The sequence below is a fragment of the Ceratotherium simum genome, chromosome 16 (assembly GCF_057802395.1).
Source record: "Ceratotherium simum simum isolate JZ-2026a chromosome 16, ASM5780239v1, whole genome shotgun sequence".
NCBI lineage: Eukaryota > Metazoa > Chordata > Mammalia > Perissodactyla > Rhinocerotidae > Ceratotherium > Ceratotherium simum.
This window is the reverse complement of record NC_141915.1, coordinates 3238608-3263696: the sequence shown is the minus strand read 5'-3', so window position 1 is coordinate 3263696 and position 25089 is coordinate 3238608. Positions and strand designations below refer to the sequence as shown.

Here is a 25089-nt window from a genome sequence, read left to right as displayed (position 1 = left end):
ATTTTAGTTAAAGTCCTTTTGCTTGCATATAATAAAAACTCACTGCAGACTGATTTTTAAAAAGCCAAAATGCATTCTAAGGATACTTGAGGGATTACTGGAGTCCACGGAAGGAAGCAGGACTAGATCCAGAAACCAGCCAAGTTTCTGCGCAGGTGCTCTCCCACACCCACTTGCTCTCAAGTCTCTGTATTTTACTTCTAAACCCCTCTGCTTGTCCATGCAGTGCCGGCTCACAGGTCCTGACTGTGTAAGTGCCCCACACAAGCTATCTTCTCAGATGGTGACCGATATCTCTCCTTCCCCCTGCAAAACTCTTAAGACAAAGAATTTTCTTGGGCCTGTTTGGATCAGGAGTTCAACTCTGGTCCAATCAACTAGTATGCAGGGGAGGTGAGGGGGGAAAGGTCATTGTGTACAAAGATGGTCCCCACTCCTGGAGGAGTGAGGGAGGGGTCAGTGTGAGTCAGGCGGGTACCCAAAACAGTGTCATTAGAGAGAGGTCAACTGCTTCAGCAGGTGCTTAGCTATCAGTACTCAAATAAAGCAACAAAGAAGTTTGTAATTTTCTAAAATTCAGAGTGACTTTCCCCTCCAAATTCCTACTGAACTAGTCAAAGCTCCATAAATGTAAATTACTTACATTTCATAAAGTTCTACTGAATACTGAAACTCAAGCAGAAAACGTTACAAAAAGTTGCTCCCTGATTTATTGCTCCTCACTGGAACTTAAGTAACTTTTTGCTTTTTAGCTTCATCAAATCTTACAGGAGTGATGAAGACACATCAAATCACAAAAGGTACCACTTTCTCACTAACATCTTTTCTTTTTTAACAATTTGCATTGATGCCCACAACATGATGAAGATGGATGTTCCACTGATTCCCTGAACCTACAGAAACGCTGCCAGGGAATCATATTTTGTTGGCATACTGCACAGAGCCTGGAACACAGTGAGTGTTCACTATCAGATGAATCAAATTCCAATTTTAAAATAAGTACAAGGATCTTTTTAGATAAAATATTAAATCTAGCTAATAATTTCAGGCCACACTCTGCTTCTGTGTCCCATAGCAAGTGGGGCAGAAAAAAGTAACCGAGTCTCAAACTTGCCCTTCTCTGTATAAGAACCTTACAACTACTGACATCTCTAGCTCAGAAGCACAAAATGTATACAAAGAAATGACTAAATATTATCTTAACTGAAAGCACTAGTTTAAATGCTTAGAGTCTTACAGAAATTGTTATTCCAAAACATGCAGAGGCAGCGAGAGTCACCAAAAACCACATTTTATTCTATGACTTTTATATTGCTTTTCTGTTATTTAAAGATTGAAGCAAAGTGAAATGGATGGAAATATTTTGTTAAAAGAACAAAATGAGTTAATCACAGCATAAACACCTAATAAAACCTCACGTCTATGCCATACACTCCAAACACAAGGCTAAGTCCAAGAGTGGTTCATGTTCTGGGTTTTTGTAAAGCAAATGGAAATATTTGGAAGAATCAACACATTTCAGTAGAAGAGCCATAAATGCCCTGAAAGCAGAAAAGTTGACACAATTTTAAATATAATTCATATATATATATTTTAAAATCAAACACAATTAAATAGAATATGGTTTAAGTACATGAATACTTCGCTTTAGAAGAATAACAGAGGTGGTACATAGTACCAAAAACTTATACACAGCCTTTCTGCTTCTTCTGTTGATGAAACAGTGTGCCTCTACACAATCAAACATTGCAGTGGAATAAATTCTCTATTCATTCAAGACTTTCTCAAGGACAGAAGGGATTAATAATTATATATTTATATATATATATATATATTTTTTTTTTTTTGCAAAGTCTGAGCAAAAGCAGTAACACTTAAGAGAACGTTCTTTCCCCTCAAACAGTCCCGTGCGGTGAGGAAGCACTGGCACCGTCCGGCCAGTGGAGTGTGCTCACCAACGGGGCAGCCCTGCTGATGGCAGGGTGGCCCAGACCCAGAAGCCAACTGAGTGAGTGCAGTGAGGGCGTCTCTTTCTAAAGACAGAAAGAAAAAAGGCCACCAACTGCACACTTTCCAGCTCACAACAAAGAAAGGGGAGGCAGTGAAAGTTGAGTGCTTTTCCTCCCCCCAACTGGTGCCCGCCCACCTTCTTAAAAAAAAATCTTACAATCTGGGAATAAACATTTTGTTCAAGTCCACAGGGGGAAAACTGGAGTGATCATTAGTATTTATTCCTTTCCACATATATTCTGAAGGGAAAGTAAATTGGAGCACAGAATTCCAGAGGAGCAAGTCCTAATGCTCCAAGTAAAGGAGATTCACCCTTTTGTTAGCTGGGGAGAGACTGGTTTTAAGTATACTGCATCTCAGGAGCAATTAAAATGTGAAAACTATATACTGTCATCAAAGGGAAGGACAACGTCACCAATACTTGACCTGTGACCTGTCAGCGTCCTTCCAAATTAATGCCCCTGTGAAGGAAGACTGCACAACGAGCCTTCGCCTGTTCCACCGAAGAAAAACAATCTGCTAGCACCGAACTGCCACTCTGAGCTGCTGGCTCTTCAGGGGCTGACTCAACTGTCTGTTTTAGGAGGCCAACGCAAAGCACCTCTGGTACTTGCTTTACGATGCTGTTAGAGATGGGTCACTGTTACAGAATGTGCATCAAATATCAGCTCTACGCTCATCTGCCTCCCACAATATGTGGTCCCTGTCTATTCCAGTGGACTAAAACTCGTTCATAAATGGGTTATTGCCATTGGAAAACTATTAATTTTCTAGTAATGTAAACAATACCACTTTGTCTCTTTATGACTTTCACTGTGTGAACATCATGTGCAGCAAATATGTCTACATGTCACTCTGTATATGGTGGAAGTCTAGGATTGTCTGACATTCTTTCTTGGGAAAACAACAGTAACATAACAGTGAAAAGAAATACAGTGCTTTGTTTTCATTGGCTGTGTTGAAGAATCCAACCAAAGGAAAAAAGTTCTCTTATTTTTCAAAAGCAGATTTCCTTTATCTCAGGTCTTGAGTCAGAGCTGAAATAAAGAAAAAGAAAAAGGTAAGGTACATTTCTATAACCAGTGACATATCACTACAGATTAAGGAAGAAGGGAACCCACAGTTAGTGAGTGTTTACTATATACCAGCGCTTATGACAGCCAATGACACCTGACTACAATCGTGTGAGGTAAAATATTATAATTATCTTCATTTACATATGAGTGAACGAAAGCTTATTAAAGAGGTCAAGCAACTTGCCCTAAGGTTACATAACAAGGACTGGCACCCAGATTTGCTTTCATCTTCCTGTTTTGGCAATAGATATTAGAATTAAATATCTACTTTTTGACAGAGTATTTCTGCTTCTAGGAATTAACTGTACAGCATACTCATAAGAGAGGGCAAAGACTTAGATACACAGACATTCATTAAAGTATTGTTTGTAACATGGAAAAACCCGAACAACCTAAATGACTATCCATATGGGATTCATTAAATGAAGTCAGAGCCATAATATGGAATACTCCAATGCCTTTAGAAAGAAAAAAAGAACTTTGATCTCCTTGCCTCCTAAGACCAAGCTTTTGAGGTTGAGGCTCCCTTTACTTACAGTACTGGGAGGAAACAAACATCACAGAAGACATGATCCTTGCTATTTGTGAGATGGGACGTATACACATGAAAAGATTCGGTAATGCTGTGGGGTAGTTTACGTTAAATGCTCAAGTACACTATAAACAAATGGAGAGTGGGAGAGTCAAAGCAGAGAGGTATCAACATGGGTTAAATAGGCTGCGTATTCCTTTGTGCATGTAAGACTTCTCACATTCATACAATCATAGAATGAGAATTAGAAGGAGATCTTATGAGAGTTTCTTGTCCAATTTCTCTGATCTAATGACGAGGAAATAAAGAACTGGAGAAGGAAATTAACTTGCAAAAGGTCACACATATTGACCAAAAATGGACTGAACTATTTCTAATACACTAGTGCTCTTTCCATACCAACACTGCTGATCCCTAAAGGGCAGGCAGGAGAGACATCCTGGCCAGGCAAAGAAAAGGCCTAGCAAGCTTAAAAAACAAAATATATGAAAATATACTGTATATCCTAAAAATGAAACTCACATGGTAATAAAATCTGGACATACAACTCAAATGAAAAGCCTTAATTTTAAACATCTGCTTTCCAAAATAGTTTCTAAAGAACATTTTCATATAGCAAACATTTGATCATCAACATGATAATGAGGAATCACAAAAATAACTACTTCACACTTCTTTATACACCTTTATCTTGTTCTTTGCTATTTTAGGTTTGACTGAGCCAATTAAGATAAATATAGACAAAAATTATCACCCTTACATAGAAAAGAGGATAGAGTCTGCAAAAGTGAACACAGCTTTGGTGTGAATCAGCCCAGTGAAAAGTCCAAAATTAAACCAAGCTCTGGTAATGACAGTTCTTAGAGTAAAAAGTTGGCTAGAAAGTTGGCAAGGAAAGGGTGATACTGAACCTAAATCTAAATTCAAGCCCTCCAACTACTGAGGATTATACGGGATGTCATCTGAACATATTTAACGCTGATTCCTAATTTTTGCTAATGTAAATAACAGAGGAGTAGTTTCATGCCTTCACAAAGAATATGAGCAGAAATTCTATGACATTAAGTCTTCGTGAATCAACTCAAGTTAGAGAAAGTAAAACTGCTGAAGGAACTGGGTATATTGGACTTGAAGAAAAGACTGAAGGCATTCGACTCACTCCTACCTAAAACAGCACTTAAAAAAAAAATCATATGAACGGGAAAAATGCAAGATGAGGCAACAACAAAATTTCAGAAGCTGGAAGCAAATGGATGAATGGTAAAGAACTTGGCAGACCCAAATAACTCAATCCTAAGACTAAAGTAGAAAAAGCTGAGAAGCAATGCAGACTCTCTCAAAGCCTGGGAACTGGTGGCACCAGTAACTCTGGTAAAGGCAAGGGGGGTGGGTGCAAGGACAAGAATTTCTTAAAGGCCTGTTTTAGACGTTGACAATCGACAGTCATTGTTCTGCAATTCTGACCAGCCAGGTGACTGCCCCAGCAGAAAAATCTGAGATTTCTTCTCTGAGCAGAATAAAACAAAGGGTCTCTGGGTTAAGATACACTAGGCATGATGGAGGACAAAGATGCTGTACTGAAAAGAAGGAGATTAAGGAGGGGTATATATAATGAATACTGACACTTCTCTAGCTTTTTCCCACTTGGCTCCTAGAACATTGGTAGCCTGGCCTTTATCCTCCAGGCAGAAGACTGGTAGAGTTTTTTCCAGAGAATACGATCAGTCCAAGAAGAAAGAACTTAAAAAAAAAAAATCTGACATCCGAGTTCCCCAAGAAAATACCTGGCTAGTATACGTTTCACTTGCTAAGAAACTGTCAAATTGTTTTGCAAAGTGGCTGTAGCATTTTGCATTCCCACCAGTAATATATTAGAGTTCAAACTGTTCTACATTCTGGCTAACACATGGCACTGTCAGACTTTTTAATTTTAGCCATTCTATTGGGTATGTACAGCACTGTGACTTTAATTTCCATTTCCTTAATGACTAATGATGTTGAGCATCTTTGCATGTGACTATTTCCCATCTGTATATCTTCTTTGGTGTAATGTCTGTTAATATCTTTTGCCCACTTAAAAAATATCAGATTGTTAGTCTTCTTATTGAGTTTAAGAGTTCTTTATATATTCTGGATACAACTCCTTTATCAGAAAGATGTTTTGCAAATATCTCATCCCAGTCTGTAACTTTTCTTTCATTTTCTTTACAGTGTCTGTTGACGAGCAGAAGTTTTTACTTTGGATGTTCAATTTATCGATTTTTCTCTTTTATGGCTCATGGTTTGAGTGAGCTAGGAAATCTCTGCCGAACCCCAAATCACAAAGATTTTCTCCTACAAGTTTTATAGTTTTGGCTCTTACAGTTAAGTCTATGATGATCCATTTTGAGTTGATTTTGTATATGCTATAAGGAACAAGGTTCATTTTCCCCCCATATTGTATCCAGTTGTTCCAGTACCATAAATTAAAAAGACTATTTTTCCCATTGAATTATCTTGGCACATATGTCAAAAATCAATAGACTTCATATGTTCGGATCTACTTCTACACTATTTGTTCCAATAAGCCATATGTCTACTCTTAAGCAAATATAACACTGCCTTGATCACGTAGCTTTATAGATAGTAAATGTGAAGCTAGGTAGTGTTAGTCTTCTAATTTTGTGCCTTGTTTTTCACAATATTTTTTGTTATTCTAGTTCATTTACATCTCCCAATAAATTTTATAACCATCTTATCAATTTCTACAAAAAAGCATGCTGGAATTTTTATTGTGATTGTACTGAATCAATCAATAATCGTGGATAACGTACAGCATGGTGACTACAGTTAATAATACCGTATTGCATATTTAAAAGTTGCTGAGGGGCCGGCCCCATGGCTTAGTGGTTAAGTGTGCGTGCTCTGCTACTGGCGGCCTGGGTTCGGATCCCGGGTGCGGACCGACGCACGGCTTCTCAGGCCATGCTGAGGCCGCGTCCCACATAGAGCAACTACAAGGATGTGCAACTACGACATACAACTATCTACTGGGACTTTGGGGAAAAAAAGGAGGAGGAGTGGCAATAGATGTTAGCTCAGAGCTGGTCTTCCTCAGCAAAAAGAGGAGGATTAGCACGGATGTTAGCTCAGGGCTGATCTTCCTCACAAAAAAAAAAAAAAAGTTGCTAAGAGAGTAGATCTTAAAAGTTCTCATCACAAGAAAAAAAATTTTGTAACTATGTATGGTAATGATGCTAACTAGACTTACTGTAATCATTTCTCAATGTATACAAATATCGAATCATGTTGTAAACCTGAAACTAATATAATGTTATATGTCAATTATACCTCAATCATCACCATCATCTTGGAGAGAAATGACAGCTTAACAACATTGAATCTTTTGATTCACAAACATGATTTATTTCTGTTTTGATTTAAATCTTTAACTCTGTTCAGTTGTTTTGTAGTTTATATTGTACAAATCTTGCACATATTTTGTTAAATATATTCCTAAGAATTTTGTTTTTGGATGCTATTGTAGATTGTACTGTTTTTTAAATTTTGATTTCCAATTATTAATTGCTAGTATATAGAAATGCAATTCATTTCTGTATATTAACCTTATATCCTGCAGCATTGCTAAACTTAGTAGTTCTAATAGCTCTTCTGTAGATTCCTTAAGATACTACTGTCTAATAGAACTTTCAGTGACGATGGAAATGTCCTCTAACATTCATCCATGGCTAGTCTCTACCATACTGGATAGAGTAGCCTTAGGAATTTCTACATAAATGATGACATCTTCTGCAAAGAAAACCAATTTTACTCCTTCCTTTACAATCTTTTTTCTTTTTTTAATTTTTATTTATTTATTTTTCCCCCAAAGCCCCAGTAGATAGTTGTATGTCACAGCTGCACATCCTTCTAGTTGCTGTATGTGGGATGCGGCCTCAGCATAACTGGAGAAGCAGCGCATCGGTGCGCGCCCAGGATCCGAACCTGGGCCGCCAGTAGCGGAGTGCGCGCACTCAACCGCTAAGCCACGGGGCCGGCCCCTTCCTTTACAATCTATATGCCTTTTTTTCCTTGCCTTTTTGCAGTGGCTAGGACGTCCAGTGTAAGTGTTTTAGAGTGGATATCCTTGCCTTCTTACTTAGAAGGAAACATTCAGTCTTTCCCCATTAAATATGATTTTATCTGTCAGTTTTACCAGGTTTAGGGAGTTCCCTTCTGTTCCTAGTATCCTCAGAGTTTTGCCATCAATGGTTGTGGAATTTTGTCAAATTCTTTTTCTGCATCTAATGAGATGATCATATGCTTTTGTTTTCGTTTTCATGATGAATTACAGTAATTGATTTTCAAATATTAAAGCAACTTTGCCTTCCAGAAATAACTCCCACTTGTCATGATATATTATCTTTTTTGTATATTGCTGATCAATTTCCTTATATTTTGTTAAGGGTTTTGCATGTATGTTAACGAGGGATACTAGTCTGTAGTTTTCTTTTCTTGTAATGTCTTTGTCTGGTGTTTGGTGTTAAGGTAATGTTAGCCTCATACAATGTGTTGGGAAATATTGCCTTCTCTTGAATTTTCTGGAACTTTGTCTAGAATTGGTATTATTTCTTCTTTAAATTCCATCTGGGTCTGGAGTTTTCTTTGTGGCAAGGCTTTTAACTACTAACTCAATTTTTTTCTCCCCTCTCAATTTTATTGATATAATTGACATAACATTGTATATGTATACACATATATACTGTGAAATGATTACCACAATAAGGTTAGTTAATACATCTATCACCTCATATAATTGCCTTTTTTAAAATATAGTCATGCATCACTTAATGATGAGGATACGTTCTGAAAAATGTGTCATTAGGCAATTTCCTCGTTGTGCAAACATCATAAAGTGGACTTACACAAACCTAGATGGTATAGCTGTTGCTGACTAAAATGCTGTTATGCGGCACATGGCTATAGTAAGAATATTTCCGAACTACTCTGTTGGCAATTTTCAAGTATATAATACAGTATTGCTAACTATAGTCACCATGCTGTACATTAGAACCCCAGAACTAATTCATGTTATAACTGGAAGTTTGTACTCTCTGGCCACCATTTCTCTACTTCCCCCAATCCCCAGCTCCTGGCAACTACCATTCTACTCTCTGTTTTTATGAGTTCAACTTTTTTTAGATTCCACTTATAAGTGAAATCATACAGTATTTGTCTTTCTCTGTCCGACTTATTTTACTTAGCATAAGGCCCTCAGGGTCCATCCATGTTGTCACAAATGACAGGATTTCACTCTTCTTTTATGGCTGAATAATATACCATTGTATACATATATACCACATTTTTTTGATCCATTCATCTATCGATGAACACTTAAGTTTTCTCCATGTTTTGGCTGTTGTGAATAATGCTACAACGAACATGAGAGTGCAGATATCTCTTCGAGGTAGTGATTTTATTTCCTTTGAATATATACCCAGAAGTGGAATTGGTGTATCACGTTAGTTCTTTTTAATTCTTTGAGGAATCTCCATACTGTTTTCCACACTGACTGTACCAACGTATATTCCCACTAACAGTGAACAAGGGTTCCCTTTTGTCTACATCCTCGCCAACGAGGATGTTATCTCATGTCTTTTGGATAATAGCCATCCTAACAGCTGTGAGGTGATATCTCATTGTGGTTATAATTTGTACTTCCCTGATGATTAGTGATATTGAGCACCTTTTCACGTATCTGTTGGCCATTTGTATGTCTTCTTTGGAAAAATGTCTATTCAGGTCCTTTGTCCATTTTTTAGTAGGATTATTTGTTTTATTGTTATTGAGTTGTATGAGTTCCTTATATATTTCAGATATTAACTTCTCAAACTCAATTTCTTTAATAGATACAGCATTATTCTGATTATCTATTTCTTCTTGAGTGAACTTTGGTAATTTATGTCTTTCAAGGAATTTCTCCATTTCATTCAAGCTATTGAACTTATTAGCATCAAGTTGTTCATAATATTCCCCTATTATCTTTTTAATAAAACTGTAGGATCTGTAGTGATGTCTCCTCTTTCAGTCCTGGTAATTGGTAATTCATGTCTAATCTCTTTTTTCCCCTTCAATTAGTCTGGCTAGAGGTTTATCAATCTATTTGGTCTTTTCAAAGAGCCAGCTTTTGATTTTTCTTTTATTGTCTGCCTCTTTTTTATGTAACTGATATTCACTTTTATCTTTATTATTTCCTTCTTTCTGCTTTCTTTGGGTTTAATTTACTCATTTTCTAGTTTCTAAAGACAGAAGACTAAGACCTTTCTTTCTGTCTAATATAAACATTTACTGCTATAAATTTCCCTCTAAGAACTGCTTTAGCAGTATCCCACAAATACTGTGTGGTATTTTCATTTTAATTCAGTCCACAGTATTTTCTAACTTTCCAATTGCTTTCTTCTTTGACTAATGGGTTATTTAGAAGCATGCTGTTTAATTTCCAAATATTTGAAATTTTCTACCTGTCTTTCTGTTACTGATTTCTTGTTTAATTCCTTAGGTGTCAGAGAACAGACTGAATGGTTTCAATCTGTCAAAACTTACTGCAACTGTTTTATGACCCAGAATATGATATATTTTGGTGTGTTCCACGTGCATGCCAAAAGAATGTGTACTCTGCTGTTACTGAATGCATTGTTTTATAAATGTCAATTAGCTCAAGTTGGTTGATAATGTCGTTCAAGTCTTCTAAACATTGTTCTATCTATTACTGAGACAGGGCTGTTGAAATCTCCAATACTTACTATGAATTTGTGTATTTTTCCTTGCAGTTCTATCAGTTTTTGCTTTATGTATTTTCAAGCTCTATTATTGGATACATATATATTTAGGATTCTTGATGTCTTCTTGATGAACTGATCTTTTTATCATATGAAATGTCCTTCTTTGTGGCTGGTAATATTCCTTGTTTTGAAGTTTACTCTGACTTGTAGTAATGCAGCCATTCCGGCTTACTTCTGATAGTGTCTGCATGGTATATTTTTTCCATCCTTTTACTTCTAACCTATGTCTTTATATTTAAAGTGGGCTTCTGATAGATAGCACATAATTGGGTTCTGCCTTATTATCCAATCTGACAATCTCTGTTTTAACTAGACTATGTAGACCATTTATGTTTAATGTAATTAATAACATGATTTGGTTTAAATTTACCATCTTGCTCTTTGTCTTCTATTTGTCCCAATGACTCTTTGTTCTCTTTCCCTCCTTTTCCTGAGTTCTTTTGTATTCAGTATTTTTTAGGGCTTGGTTTTTATAGATTGTATTTTCTCCTAGTTATGAGTCAAGTTTTTCTGCTTCTTTGCATGTCTAGTAATTTTTGATAGGATGTCAGACATTGTATTTTTACACTGTTGAGTGCTGAATTTTGTTGTGTACCTCTAAAGAGGGCTGGCCTTTGTTCTGGCATGTAGTTGTTACTGACAGAGCAGTTTGATCCTCTCAAAAGTTATTTTTAAGTTTGGTTAAGGTGATTTACTCTAGGGCTAATTTAGCTCCAGCAGTAAGGCAAAATGTTTCTGAGGACACTACTTAATGCCTTGTGTATTACAAAATCTGTCCACACTGGTCAGCAGGAACGTAAACTATTCTTAGCTCCATGTTCCAGGAATTGTTTAGACTACTGATTTCTGGTAGCTCCTATCCTGGCCATGGGCATTTTCACCCTACTATATAGATCAGTACTCGGCCAAAGACTTGAAGGAACCTCTCTATCCCTGAAGCTCTCTTTCTGTACAGCTCCGTCCTTTCTGGTACCCTGTTCTATGACTTCTAGCCACCTTTGATTTCTGACTTCTCAATTCAGCAAGACTTGAACTCTGTCAGGTTTTCCCCTCCCTGCACTTTGGAAACGGCTTCTGGGCAGTGAGGTAGGGATCACTTCAATGTCACCCTTCTTTCAAAGATTACAGCCCTCTACTGCCTGTTGTTTGATATCTAGAAATAGCTGTTTCATTTAGTTTGTCAGTTTTTTAATTGTTTATGATGAGAAGGCAACTCCTATAGCAGTTAATCCTTCAAAGGCAGAAGCAGAAGCTCCCTTATGTTCTTTTTTATTTTTACATATCTGGAATGTAATTCTTTTCAGTTTTACACAAGCTAAATCAGAACAAAAGTCGTCCTTACCTTTGTAGACTTCTCTAATGGTTGATCATATTGTGCCTGCTGCATAACATCACTGACTATCATTTTAGCAATCTTCCAAGCTAGCTCTTCTTGGGCCTAAAAGAGGTAATTCAAACTGTTGATGACAGTTACTCATTAGAAGAATCAAGACATACATTATCAGTGCCTAAACACAACTGTATATGCATATCATATCTACTTATTTGGATAACAAGCACATTCCCATGTATGAAAGGACCTGGGCCACCTTCTGGCTATGACATATTAACATGCTATTCATTGTCTTCCAGAGTCAGCTACTGGGTACGCAACATCATGACTATTTCCACGTTAGATGGTCAAAACAAAACATTTTTCCTTTACCACTCCCATCTCTCAATGTACTTAACTATTCAAAAAGCAAGACTCTACTTCTGAAAGTAAAACTGACAGTGAGGAAAGAAACATTTGAGCTTTTGTGTCTACACTGATTACTGATGCCTGCTGATTGAGGGAAATTTGAATGCATGGATATTTTTCAGTGGCCAGAGTCTCTGGACTGAAGATACCTCCATTGCCTCCACCAGGCAATTGTTAAATGCTACAAAGGGGCCACCCTTTCTTGGATAAGGAAGCAGTGATGTGCCATGCTGCTTAAACATGGGAAGTAAAGGAAGAGAAAACATGAAACCTTACTTAGACAAGATGCCACTTATACACAGGAATCTCTTTATACTAAAAGTAGAATTTACCTCATCAGTATTTCCTTGCACCCATTTCTTCATAGCTTGTGAGAACATGAATCCTAGTAATAAACAAAGACAAAATTGAATGTAGAGTTCATGCATAATTTTACACTAAAAAAATGCTCTTATTTGAAAGCTACTTCCAGACATGGATATTCCTTTTTTTGTACAAGCTCACTCAAAACATTAAGGAATGTTACCATTAATAGAAACTTATTATACTGTCTCCAAAACAGAGTATTTAACTGCAAATATCATGGTTTGAAAAACTTTTGAAAAGCTGTTTCAGCGGCCAGCCCCACGGCTTAGCGGTTAAGTGCACGCGCTCCGCTACTGGCAGCCTAGGTTCGGATCCCAGGCGCGCACCAACGCACCGCTTCTCCGGCCATGCTGAGGCCGCGTCCCACATACAGCAACTAGAAGGATATGCAACTATGACATACAACTATGTACTGGAGCTTTGGGGGAAAAAAAGGAGGAGGATTGGCAATAGATGTTCGCGCAGAGCCGGTCTTCCTCAGCAAAAAGAGGAGGATTAGCATGGATGTTAGTTCAGGGTTAATCTTCCTCACAAAAAAAAAAAAAAAAGATGCTACATGCTAGATCTTTGGGCTGTATAAACTAGCTGGGTAAGAGTAGAGTTTTAAATAGCCATGCTCTGTTCAAGCCATAGTATATCTCAACTTCCTAGGAGACACACAAGCCTATCTACACCTGTACTCAGATGCTGAGGAAGGACCAAGGATTAGGTTAGCTTCTATTTCCATGAATGAAATACACAGCTTATCCTTCCATTAATACAAATAGGCTCATGTCCTAACTCTGCCTTAAAGCAAGCAGTTGGTTGATTATTTCTTAGCAAAGGTCCTGATTAATTCAATGACTGGGACAGAACTATACAGGGCATTCATGAAAAACATAAAACCTGGATCTTTTTCCCTTAATAATTTTTTTTATTAGCTAAAAGTTTGAGTACTGGTCTAGTTAAATTTTATGGCCAAGCAGAGTCAACAGGGCCACAAAATTACACGCTCTGCCTAAAGTCTCAAATGGTTATCAAATTACCCAATGTGCTACTCTCTCTTCAGGCTCACCTGAAGAGTCACACTGTTAGTCTCCTACTTGCCAACACTCTTTTTTAATATCCACATCTCTGACTCCTCTCTGTGCATTCCCTCCCATTTTAACATGAAGCTTCTCCAGGATCCCATTCTCAGCCTTCTTTTCTCCTTCAACACATTCTCTTTGGGACATCTCATCCCTCCCACGGCTTTAACATCCTTCAAAATGTAAATAACTCAAAAACTTGTCCTTGGGTGTCAAAAATCCAGACTTATAAATTGTCCTAAGGTGTCTCAAACTCATGTTCTAATCTGAGCTGATCTGTCTCAGACTTACTCTTTTTTTCGTATTCTCTATCTCAGAAATTAACTTAATCTTCTATTAAAAATTAACATCAAAGCAACTATTAACAAACCTAAAAGGAGACATTAACAACAACACAATAATAGTAGGGGATCTTAACACCCCACTTACATGAATGGATAGACCATCCAGACAAAAAGTCAATAAAGAAATAGTGGACTTAAATGAAAAACTGGACGACATGGACCTAGTAGACATAGACAGAGCACTCCATCCAAAAACATCTGACTATACACTCTTCTCAAGCACCCATGGAACATTCTCAAGGATAGACCATATGTTGGGAAACAAAGCAAGCCTCAATAAATTTAAGAAGATTGAAATCATAACAAGCATCTTCTCAGACCATAATGCTATGAAACTGGAAATAAACCACGAAAAAAAAACTGGAAAAGTGACAAAAATGTGGAGATTAAACAACATGGTACTGAACAACCAATGGATCATTGATGAAATTAAAGGAGAAATCAAAAACTATCTGGAAACAAATGAAAATGAAAATATGCCATACCAAATCATATGGGATGCAGCAAAGTGGTCCTGAGAGGTAAACTCATAGCAATACAAGCCCACTTTAACAAACAAGAAAAAGCTCAAATAAGCAACCTTAAATTACACCCAACAGAACTAGAAAAAGAAGAACAAACAAAGTCCAAAGTCAGCAGGAGAGAAATAATAAAAATCAGAGCAGAAATAAATGAAATTGAGACCAAAAAAAACAGTAGAAAGGATTAATGAAACAAAGAGTTGGTTCTTTGAGAAGATAAACAAAATTGACAAATCCTTAGCCAGACTTACTAAGAAAAAAAGAGAAAAGCCTCAAATAAATAAAATTAGAAATGAAAGAGGAGGGGCCGGCCCTGTGGCGTAGCCGTTAGGTGCGCGCGTTCTGCTGCTGGCAGCCCGGGTTCGGATCCTGGGCAGGCACCGACACACCGCTTGTCAGGCCATGTTGTGGCGGCGTCCCATATAAAGTGGAGGAAGATCGGCATGGATGTTAGCTCAGGGCCAGTCTTCCCTCAACAAAAAGAGGAGGATTAGCATGGATGTTAGCTCAGGGCTGATCTTCCTCGCGCGTGCACACAAACACACACACACACACACACTAAATAAAAAAAAAAAAAAAGAAATGAAAGAGGAGAAATTACAATGGATACCACGGAAATACAAAGGACTATAAGAGAATACTATGAGAAATTATATGCCAACAAATTGGACAATCTAGAATAAATGGATAAATTCTTAGACTCACACAACCTCCCAAAACTGAACCAAGAAGAAATGGAGAATCTGAATAGACCAATCACATGTAAAGAGATTGAAATAGTAATCAAAAACCTCCCCAAAAATAAAAGTCCAGGACCAGATGGCTTCTCCGGTGAATTTTACCAAACATTCAAAGAAGATTTAATACCTATCCTTCTCAAACTATTCCAAAAAACAGAGGAAGACGGAACACTTCCTAACTCATAATGAGGCCAACATCACTCTGATACCAAAGCCAGACAAGGACAATAGAAAGAAGGAAAATTACAGGCCAATATCGCTGACAAACATAGATGCAAAAATCCTCAACAAAATATTGGCAAACTGAATACAGCAATACATTAAAAAGCTCATACACTAGGATCAAGTGGGATTTATACCAGGGACGCAGGGATGGTTCAACATCCACAAATCAATCAACATGATACACCACATCAACAAAACAAAGAATAAAAACCACATGGTCATCTCAATAGACGCAGAGAAGGCATTTGACAAGATACAACATCCATTTATGATAAAAACTCTCAACAAAATGGGTATAGAAGGAAAGTACCTCAACATAATAAAGGCTATTTATGACAAACCCACAGCCAACGTCATACTCAATGGGGAAAGACTGAAAGCCATTCCTCTGAGAACAGAAACGAGGCAGGGCTGCCCACTCTCACCACTCCTATTCAACACAGTACTGGAGGTTTTGCCCAGAGCAATTAGGCAAGAAAAAGGAATAAAAGGAACCCAAATAGGCAACAAAGAGGCAAAACTCTCACTATTTGCAGATGACATGATTTTATACATAGAAAACCCTAAAGAATCCATTGGAAAACTATTAGAAATAATCAACAACTACAGCCAAGTCGCAGGGTACAAAATCAATCTACAAAAATCAGTTGCATTTCTGTATGCTAATAACGAACTTACAGAAAGAGAGCTCAAAAAGATAATACCATTTACAATTGCATCAAAAAGAATAAAATATCTAGGAATAAATCTTACCAAGGAGGTGAAAGACCTATACAATGAAAACTATAAGACATTATTGAAAGAAATCGATGATGACATAAAGAAATGGAAAGACATCCCATGCACATGGATTGGAAGAATAAACATAGTTAAAATGTCCATATTACCTAAAGCAATCTACAGATTCAATGCAATCCCAATCAGAATCCCAATGACATTCTTCACGGAAATAGAAGAAAGAATACTAAAATTCATATGGGGCAACAAAAGACCCCGAACAGCTAAAGCAATCCTAAGAAAAAAGAACAAAGCTGGAGGCATCACAATCCTTGACTTCAAAACATACTACAAAGCAATAGTAATCAAAACAGCATGGTACTGGTACAAAAACAGACACACAGATCAATGGAACAGAATTGAAAGCCCAGGAATAAAACCACACATATACGGACAGCTAATTTTCAACAAAGGAGCTCAGAACATACAATGGAGAAAGGAAAGTCTCTTCAATAAATGGTGTTGGGAAAACTGGACAGTCACATGCAAAAGAATGAAAGTGGACCATGTGCTATCACCATTCAAAAGGATTGACTCAAAATGCATCAAAGACCCGAAGGTGAGACCTGAAACTGTAAAACTCACAGAAGAGCGGCCAGCCCTGAGGCTTGGTGCTTGGGTGCGCGTGCTCCGCTACTCGCGGCCCGGGTTCGGATCCCGGGCACGCATCGATGCACCGCTTGTCTGGCCATGTTGAGGCGGCGTCCCACATACAGCAACTAGAAGGATGTGCAACTATGGCATACAACTATCTACTGGGGCTTTGGGGAGAAAAAGGGAAAAAAAAGGAGGAGGATTGGCAACAGATGTTAGCTCAGGGCCGGTCTCCCTCAGCAAAAAGAGGAGGATTGGCATGGATGTTAGCTCAGGGCTGATCTTCCTCACAAAAAATAAAAATAAAAATAAAAATAAAAAATAAATAAATAAATAAAACTCATATAAGAAAATATAGGCAACACACTACTTGACATTGGTCATAAAGGAACCTTTTCAGATGACATGCCTACCCAGACTAGGGAAACTAAAGAAAAAATAAGCAAGTGGGACTTTATCAGATTAAAGAGCTTCTACAAGACAAATGAAACCAGAATCAAGATGAACAGACAACCCACCAGCTGGGAGAGAATATTTGCAAAACATATATCTAACAAGGGGTTAATCTCCATAATATATAAAGAACTCACACAACTGAACAACAAAAAAACAAACAACCCAATCAAAAAATGGGCAGAGGAAATGAACAGACACTTCTCCAAAGAAGATGTACAGATGGCCAAGAGGCACACGAAAAGATGTTCAACATCACTAATCATCAGGGAAATGCAAATCAAAACAACACTAAGATATTACCTCATGCCCGTTAGAATGGCTATAATCACCAAGACAAAAAACAACAAATGATGGAGAGGATGTGGAGAAACAGGAACCCTCACACACAGCTGGTGGGAATGCAAACTGGTGCAGCCTCTATGGAAAACGGTATGGAGAGTCCTCAAAGAATTAAAAATAGAAATACCCTATGATCTAGCTATCCCATTACTGGGAATCTATCCAACGAACCTGAAATCAACAATCCAAAGAGGCTTATGCACCCTTATGTTCATTGCAGCATTATTTACTATAGCCAAGAAGTGGAAGCAACCTAAATGTCCCTCAACTGATGATTGGATCAAGAAGATGTGGTATATATATATACTGTGGAATACTACTCAGCCATAAAAAAGACAAAATTGTTCCATTTGCAACAACATGGATGGGCCTGGAGGGTATTATGTTAAGCGAAATAAGCCAGAAAGAGAAAGACAAACACTGTATGATCTCACTCATATGTGGAATATAAACCAACACACGGACAGAGAAAACTGTAGTGTGGTTACCAGGGGCAACGGGGGTAGGGGGTGGGCACAAGGGGTGAAAGGAGACATATATATGGTAATGGACAAACAAAAATGTACAACCCCAAATTTGACAATGTTATAAACTATTAAGACATCAACAAAAAAATTAAAAAAAAAATTAACATCATAATTTTTCATCCAGAAAACTCATGCTAAAAAACTTAATCTACCTTCCTTATTTACTCTCCATATGAAATCTGTCACCTAATTGTACCCTGGATGCAGTCTCTTAAATTACTCCTTGAAAGTCTTATAAATCTTTTTTTTTTTTTTTATAATTTTATTTATTTGTTTTTCCCCCAAAGCCCCAGTAGATAGTTGTATGTCACAGCTGCACATCCTTCTAGTTGCTGTATGTGGGACGCAGCCTCAGCATGGCCGGAGAAGCGGTGCGTCAGTGCACACCCAGGATCTGAACCCAGGCCACCAGCAGTGGAGCTCGAGTACTTAACCGCTAAGCCACGGGGCCGGCCCATGACCTTCTTTCTAATTCCTGCTACCACTACCTACCTTCAAATCCTCTTTGTCTTCTATCTACATTACTAGGTAATCCTACTACCTGACTGGTTTCTCTGATACCAGTCTCTCCTCAACTCCAATTCATTTCCATACTACTGCCAGAAAAAATGCATCTAGTTGGTACTCTGCTTAGAAATCTTTTCTTTTTTTTTGTGAGGAAGATCAGCCTTGAGCTAACATCCATGCCAATCCCTCTCTTTTTGCTGAGGAAGACCGGCCCTGAGCTAACACCTATTGCCAATCCTTCTCCTTTTTTTCCCTTTTTCTCCCCAAAGCCCCAGTAGATAGTTGCATGTCATAGTTGCACATCCTTCTAGTTGCTGTATGTGGGATGTGGCCTCAGCATGGCTGGACAAGCGGTGCATCGATGCGTGACTGGGATCCAAACCCGGACCGCCAGTAGTGGAGTGCGAGCACATAACCGCTAAGCCACGGGGCCGGCCCCTGCTTCAAAATCCTTGATGCCTATTTGATAGGAATCTAGCCCTCTTAATATGACATGAAAGGGCTTTCACAATGTAAGTACAGCTTCATCTCCCATCAGTGCATCCAGGCACCAGGGACTGCCACTACAGACCCCATGTTCACAACATCCTTTATAATTCCTTCTTGTTAGACTGTCTCCTCAATGATTTGAATGTAACTTTTAAAATTACTTTGCTTGCCCTCAAAGCAAAGTTCTCATACTCTCAGAAGCCTGTGAGATATACCCTTCTCCAAACTCAACGCTTTCCTCTGTGCCCTATTATCAGGGTTTCAAAACCCAAATTGAAACTATAGGATGCTAAATGGACAGACATTCTTTGCAGCTGTCCTCAGCAAGGAAGGAGAGGAAGAGAGAGGAAGCAGAGCTGAACTGCAAACAACTGTCGTCAAAATAGTATTCAGAACCAACGTCCCGGGGTTGCTATTTATCTGCTGTGTCATCCTTAACAAGCTGTAATCTCCCTGATCCTCAACTTCTTCACTTGTAGAATAAGGAGGTGGTATCCACAGATGCATCATATAAGATTTGCATGAGCTTTAAAATACTAAGAAATCTCCATTATTTTGTGTCTGAGAAGGGTGGAGTGGGGCACTGTGAGTATCCTCAGAAGAATCAAGTAATTTGGATAAGAAAATTTAGTGTCTGTGTCAGTTTAAAAAATGATTTTTTTCCTAAATAAAATAAATATGACCCATAATCTTACCACCCAGATAATCTCTACTGAAATTCTTCCAGATTAATTCAATCAACAAATATTTAATGAGTGCCTACCATGTGCCAGTCATAATTTTAGAATCAGGAAATATAGTGCCAAATAAGATACACAAAATCTCTACTCTCAGAGAGGTAATATTCTAGTCAGGAAAGACAAATAGACTATAAACAAGTATGCAAATGAACAAGATAATTTCAGACAGTGAATACGAAAATAAAGCAGTGGTATGTTAGTGGTATGGGTGATTTTAGATCACGTGGGCTGGGAAGTCCTCTCTGAAGAGAGAATATCTGTGATGAGAAGGAGCCAATCTTTGAATGAAAGCCACGGCGGACTTTCATGGCAAGGGAAACAGCAACTATAGAGGCCCTAAAAGGGAAGAGACCTTAGAAAAAGAATAAGGGAGAGTCCAATTAGTGCTTAGTCCATGAAAGGAAGAGTAGTTCAAGGTAAAGTTGCACAGGCAGGGAGGAGACATTCATGGGTCACAGCAAAGAGCTGACAAGAAACCATGGGGGAGGAGATGGGTGGATGATTAAGCAGTAAAGCACGCAGCATAAAAAAATTCAAAAAATAGAGGAAAAGGGTATAATGAAAAGTAAAAAGTACCTCCCTCTTCTCATCCCTAACGTAATCCATGTTACATTTTTTGTGTATCCTTTCAGGCAATATATATTTATATCCTTTTAAAAACACCATACACAACATCACCTATGATGTATTCTAACCAAAACATGTAACTCAAATCATCAAGACTTTAGGTACAAGAATATGCTAAATAATACAACTAGGAAAATCCAGAAGGTTGGGCATTTTATAGGATAACTAGCGTGACAGGTTTACCAAGTCAGGGTCATAAAAAAGGGATGAAGCTAGATTAGAATAAACTGAGACTACACCCTCTTGTTTGTATCCTTGGCACCTGGCACAGTGTTTAGCTCACAGGAATCACTCAAATGCCTTCTGAGTGAATGACCTGAATCTGTAGGCTCCTACATTATGTCACTTACTTACCAAAAAAAAAAAAGAAAAACCTTGGGGCCAGCGGTGTGGCCTAGTGGTTAAGTTCAGCGCACTCCACTTCGGGGGCCTACGTTCAGTTCCCAGGGGCAGACCTACGCCAATAGTCAGCGGTCATGCTGTGGCGGCGACCCACATACAAAACAGAGGAAGACTGGCAACAAATGTTAGCTCAAGGGGAATGTTCTGCAGCAAAAAAAAAAACAAAACTTGACTTAAAGAAACATCTAGACAACTAAAGAAAGACCAGGCTATATGGATATTTACTCAAACTGCAGAAATTACTATTCGTTTCTTTACATAGGCATGTCTTTATTAAATTAATAATACAAGTAATGGATGGTCTTGCTGGTAGAGATATAATCCTATTGCTTCTACCTTTAAATATAACCCAAATCTGACTGTTCTTCCACTACCTAATCCACAACCACCATCAACACCCCTGACTTAGACCATGGCAAGAATTTTGTTTCCTGCTTCTTCTCTTAAACCTCTACCTTCTATTCTCCAAACAGCTGCCAAAGCCATCCCTTTAAAACATTACAGGCATACCTCGGAGATATTGGGGGGTGGGTTCCAGACCACCGCAATGAAGTAAGTCACATAAATTTTTTTGTTTCCCAGTGCATATAATAGTTATGTTTACACTATACTGTAGACAGTGTGCAATAGCATTACATCTAAAAAACAATGTATATACCTTAATCAAAACATACTTTAGAGGCCAGCCAGGTGGCTTAGTGATTAAGTGCGCCCACTCCCATTCGGCAGCCTGGGGTTTGCAGGTTCGGATCGTGGGCACTGATCGACTCACCGCTTGTCAAGCCATGCTGTGGTGGCGTCCCATATATAGTGGAGGAAGATGGGCGTGGATGTTAGCCCAGGGCCAGTCTTCCTCGGCAAAAAGAGGAGGATTGGCATGGATGTTAGCCACTTTACAGGGGAGGGTCTTGTAAAAAACGCAATATCTGCTAAACACATTAAGCGAAGTGCAATAAAATGAGGTATGCCTGTAATCACTCCATGTTACTTCCCTGCTCCTACGTCCAGTGTGTCCCCAACACTTTCAAGTTCCTACCATGGTCTGTGGTAACCCTCCCAACCTCACTCGCCTTCTACCAGTTTCCCTTCGCTTGCTCCTCTTGACCACACTGGTCTTGCTGCCCTTTGATCATGCTGAGCTCTTAAGCTTCAGGACCTCTATTCTTTTTTGTGTGTGTGTGAGGAAGATTGGCCCTGGGCTAACATCCACGCCCATCGTCCTCTACTTAATATGGGATGCCACTGTGGCATGGCTTCATAAACGGTGCGTCTGTCCGTGCCTGGGATCCAAACCTGCGAACCCTGGGCCACGGAAGCGGAATGCACTAACTTAACCGCCAGGCCGCCGGGCTGTCCTCCAGGACCTCTATTCTTGTTCCTTCTGCCAAGAATGCCCTTCCTCCAGATGTTGCCAGGGCTTACTCCCCCATTTTGCTCAGCTCTCTACTCAAAATGCTACTTCTCCAGTGAGACCTTTCCTGACACCACTTCTAAAGACTCCCGACTACTCTTCCAGCCTCATGCTCTGTTTATGTATGTTTATATGTAAGTATATATAAACATGTGCACATGCACTGTATTTGTTTATCTCTTTACTGTCTCCTCCACTATAATGTAAGCTCCGTGAGGGCAGGAATTTTATTTTCTTCTCAGTATCTAGAACAGTAGATGCATAAAGTAGGCACTCAAATTTTAGAATTAATGAATAAATGAATAATATGAAGAGATTGAATGAATAGAATGAGCAGAGAGAGTGGTTTGGGAAAAAGTTTGTTGTATATCTTTACTCATAATATACCTTAATTTATATAAAACAGACAAAAACAAACTGCAAACACCCAACACCTATACTCTAAAGCAGTAGCACTTCTTTTTTTTTTTTTTTTAAAGATTTTATTTTATTTTATTTTTTCCCCCCAAAGCCCCAGTGGATAGTTGTATGTCGTAGCTGCACATCCTTCTAGTTGCTGTATGCGGGACTCGGCCTCAGGATGAACGGAGAAGTGGTGCCTCGATGCCTACCCGGGATCCGAACCCGGGCCACCAGCATCGCAGCGCGCGCACTTAACCACCAAGCCACAGGGCCGGCCCAGCAGTAGCACTTCTTAATGAGCTGTCAGAAGAATAAAACCACTTTAAAGAAACCAAACAGGGGCCAGTAAGGTGGCATAGTGGTTGAGTTCACAAGCTCTGCTTCCGGCAGCCTGGGGTTTGCGAGTTCAGATCCCAGGCGTGGACCTATACACTGCTCATCAAGGCATGCTGTGGCGGCATCCCACATGCAAAAAATAGAGGAAGATGGGCACAGATGTTAGCTCAGGCACAATCTTCCTCACCAAAAAAAACCCACCCAAAACAAAAAACTAAATAGCTCAGAGATTCTATTAACACTAGAGACCCCATTATCCTCACTGACAGAAGCTACCTGATAACAACGTAGAGTCCAACCCGTAGAGGCTGTCTAGCACCTCCTCTGCTCCAAGGCCACTAGTGACATCTTCCGAGTATTCACCTTTTACCCAAGAAAAGACACTACTAGATTTTAAGTTTCATAATGGCAGGAGCTGTATCTTCTAACCTGCCCAGTGAATGTAAGTGCACAGGGGCACTCAAAAATTATTTACTGAACGAACTGTGTAGACTTCCTTCAGTCTTTATACTTTTCTCAACTGTGTACCTCAGACTTCTCTGGCAAAAAAGGAAAAAAAATCAACTATTTGGATAAATAAAGTCAAATAGGCAACAGGCCCTTTTTCAGTCTAAATTACTTCAACAATTGTTGCATTTTTTTGCTTACTTTGCCAATGTATATCTGACCCAATAGTAGATTGTTCATCAACATTTTTAAAGTGGTGCACTTCATTACCCAAATAATAGCTGCATTAAAAAATAAGATAAACAGAATAGGAATGCAGTCCTTTTAAGAAGACTAACAACAGCTCTTAATTTTAAACACATTTATCAAAATGGAGCATTTCTGCTTATAAAAGTATCTTTTACTCAAGACAATACTGTCAATCTAATCACACCGAAAAAATTTTAGATATCATCTAAATGAATCCACACTGGTTTCCAAAATCTTCCTGTATAAACCAATTCTTTGGAAGCTGAAATCAGTCACAAAGAATGCATCTGTCAAAAACGATTTCTGTGTTTAACTCTTGGAATTGACCAAGCACTCTTCTGCTGATTAAACAAAGGATCTGAATTTCAACCTATTAATATTTTCCACATATATTTCATAATAACTCTCAGCTATTTAGAGGAAATTTAATAAAATAAAGGGTCTCAAGATAAACCTCAAGTCCAACCTGGATCGGGTATTTCACCATTAAATAAAAGGTGACAAACATTTTTTCATATAGATGTGCCTTCTGTAATGGTAAAGCAAGTTCAACAACTTTTGATTCAGAGGGAGAGATGGTACAGAGATGTGATTACATGAAGCCCTTGTAGTCACTAGTGACTAAAAACACAAGGCGAAAGATGTGTCAGTTACAGTTGAAATCTTAAATGATACTTCACTTACAGTCAATGACTAATGCAAGCAGAGGCTCAATATGGAGTACAAAAACACCACAAACCTTTTGATTTCTTTACATCAGGTTCAGGCTCAGATTCTCGGATGAACTGCCCCAAGTCACTGACTCTTCCAAATGTCATCTTCCTAAATAAGTATAAAGAGAAGAATATAATTTCTAACAATCAACTTTAAATTAAGAAAAAAAAAAGTCAATTTATAAGCATCTCCCATAAATTTAGAAAGTTAAAAATACAATTTACAGCTAACCCATGTTATTCAGAGTGAGGCTTATTTTAAATAGAGCCGTCTCCCACAGAAAGCAAAATAATCTCTAATTAAATGCAATTCCATTCAAAATCCAAAAAATATTGATGAAACATGACAAGTTACTAAGTAATTCACAATTCTAAAATTCATACATAAGAGAAAAGGCAAAGAACAGCCAAGATAATGTTGTAAAAGAAGAGATAAAAAGGTAAGATTTGCCCTAACAAGAGAAAAAAGCATTAGAAAGCTAGAGTTTATTATAGATAATAATTATATTTATTATAAAGCTATAGTAATATAAAGCAAAGTTAAAAGGCAAAAAACACAGGGAAAGGTCATATTTTTAACAGATATTACTAACCAATAATTAATAACCAGAAACATACCGAATTCCAACA

The 25089-nt window shown here is 38.3% G+C and overlaps 1 protein-coding gene across 4 annotated transcripts in view; it reads right to left on the bottom strand.

Annotated features, from left to right (window-relative positions):
• Nucleotides 1-1275: 1275 nt before the first annotated feature.
• Nucleotides 1276-25089, bottom strand: part of AKAP10 (A-kinase anchoring protein 10) — an 82493-nt gene continuing 58679 nt past the window's right edge. For 3 of the 4 annotated variants that reach the window (XM_087440385.1, XM_004433030.3, XM_087440386.1), the window contains 4 exons: nt 24486-24568; nt 12513-12565; nt 11782-11877; nt 1276-3047 (listed from right to left, as the gene is read on the bottom strand). In XM_087440385.1, the coding sequence (XP_087296511.1) occupies nt 3042-3047; nt 11782-11877; nt 12513-12565; nt 24486-24568 (238 nt within the window). In that variant the 3' untranslated portion in view covers nt 1276-3041. Of the gene's footprint in view, nt 3048-11781; nt 11878-12512; nt 12566-22749; nt 23015-24485; nt 24569-25089 lie in introns of those variants that run through there. The other variant, XM_087440384.1, reaches the window with a different exon arrangement.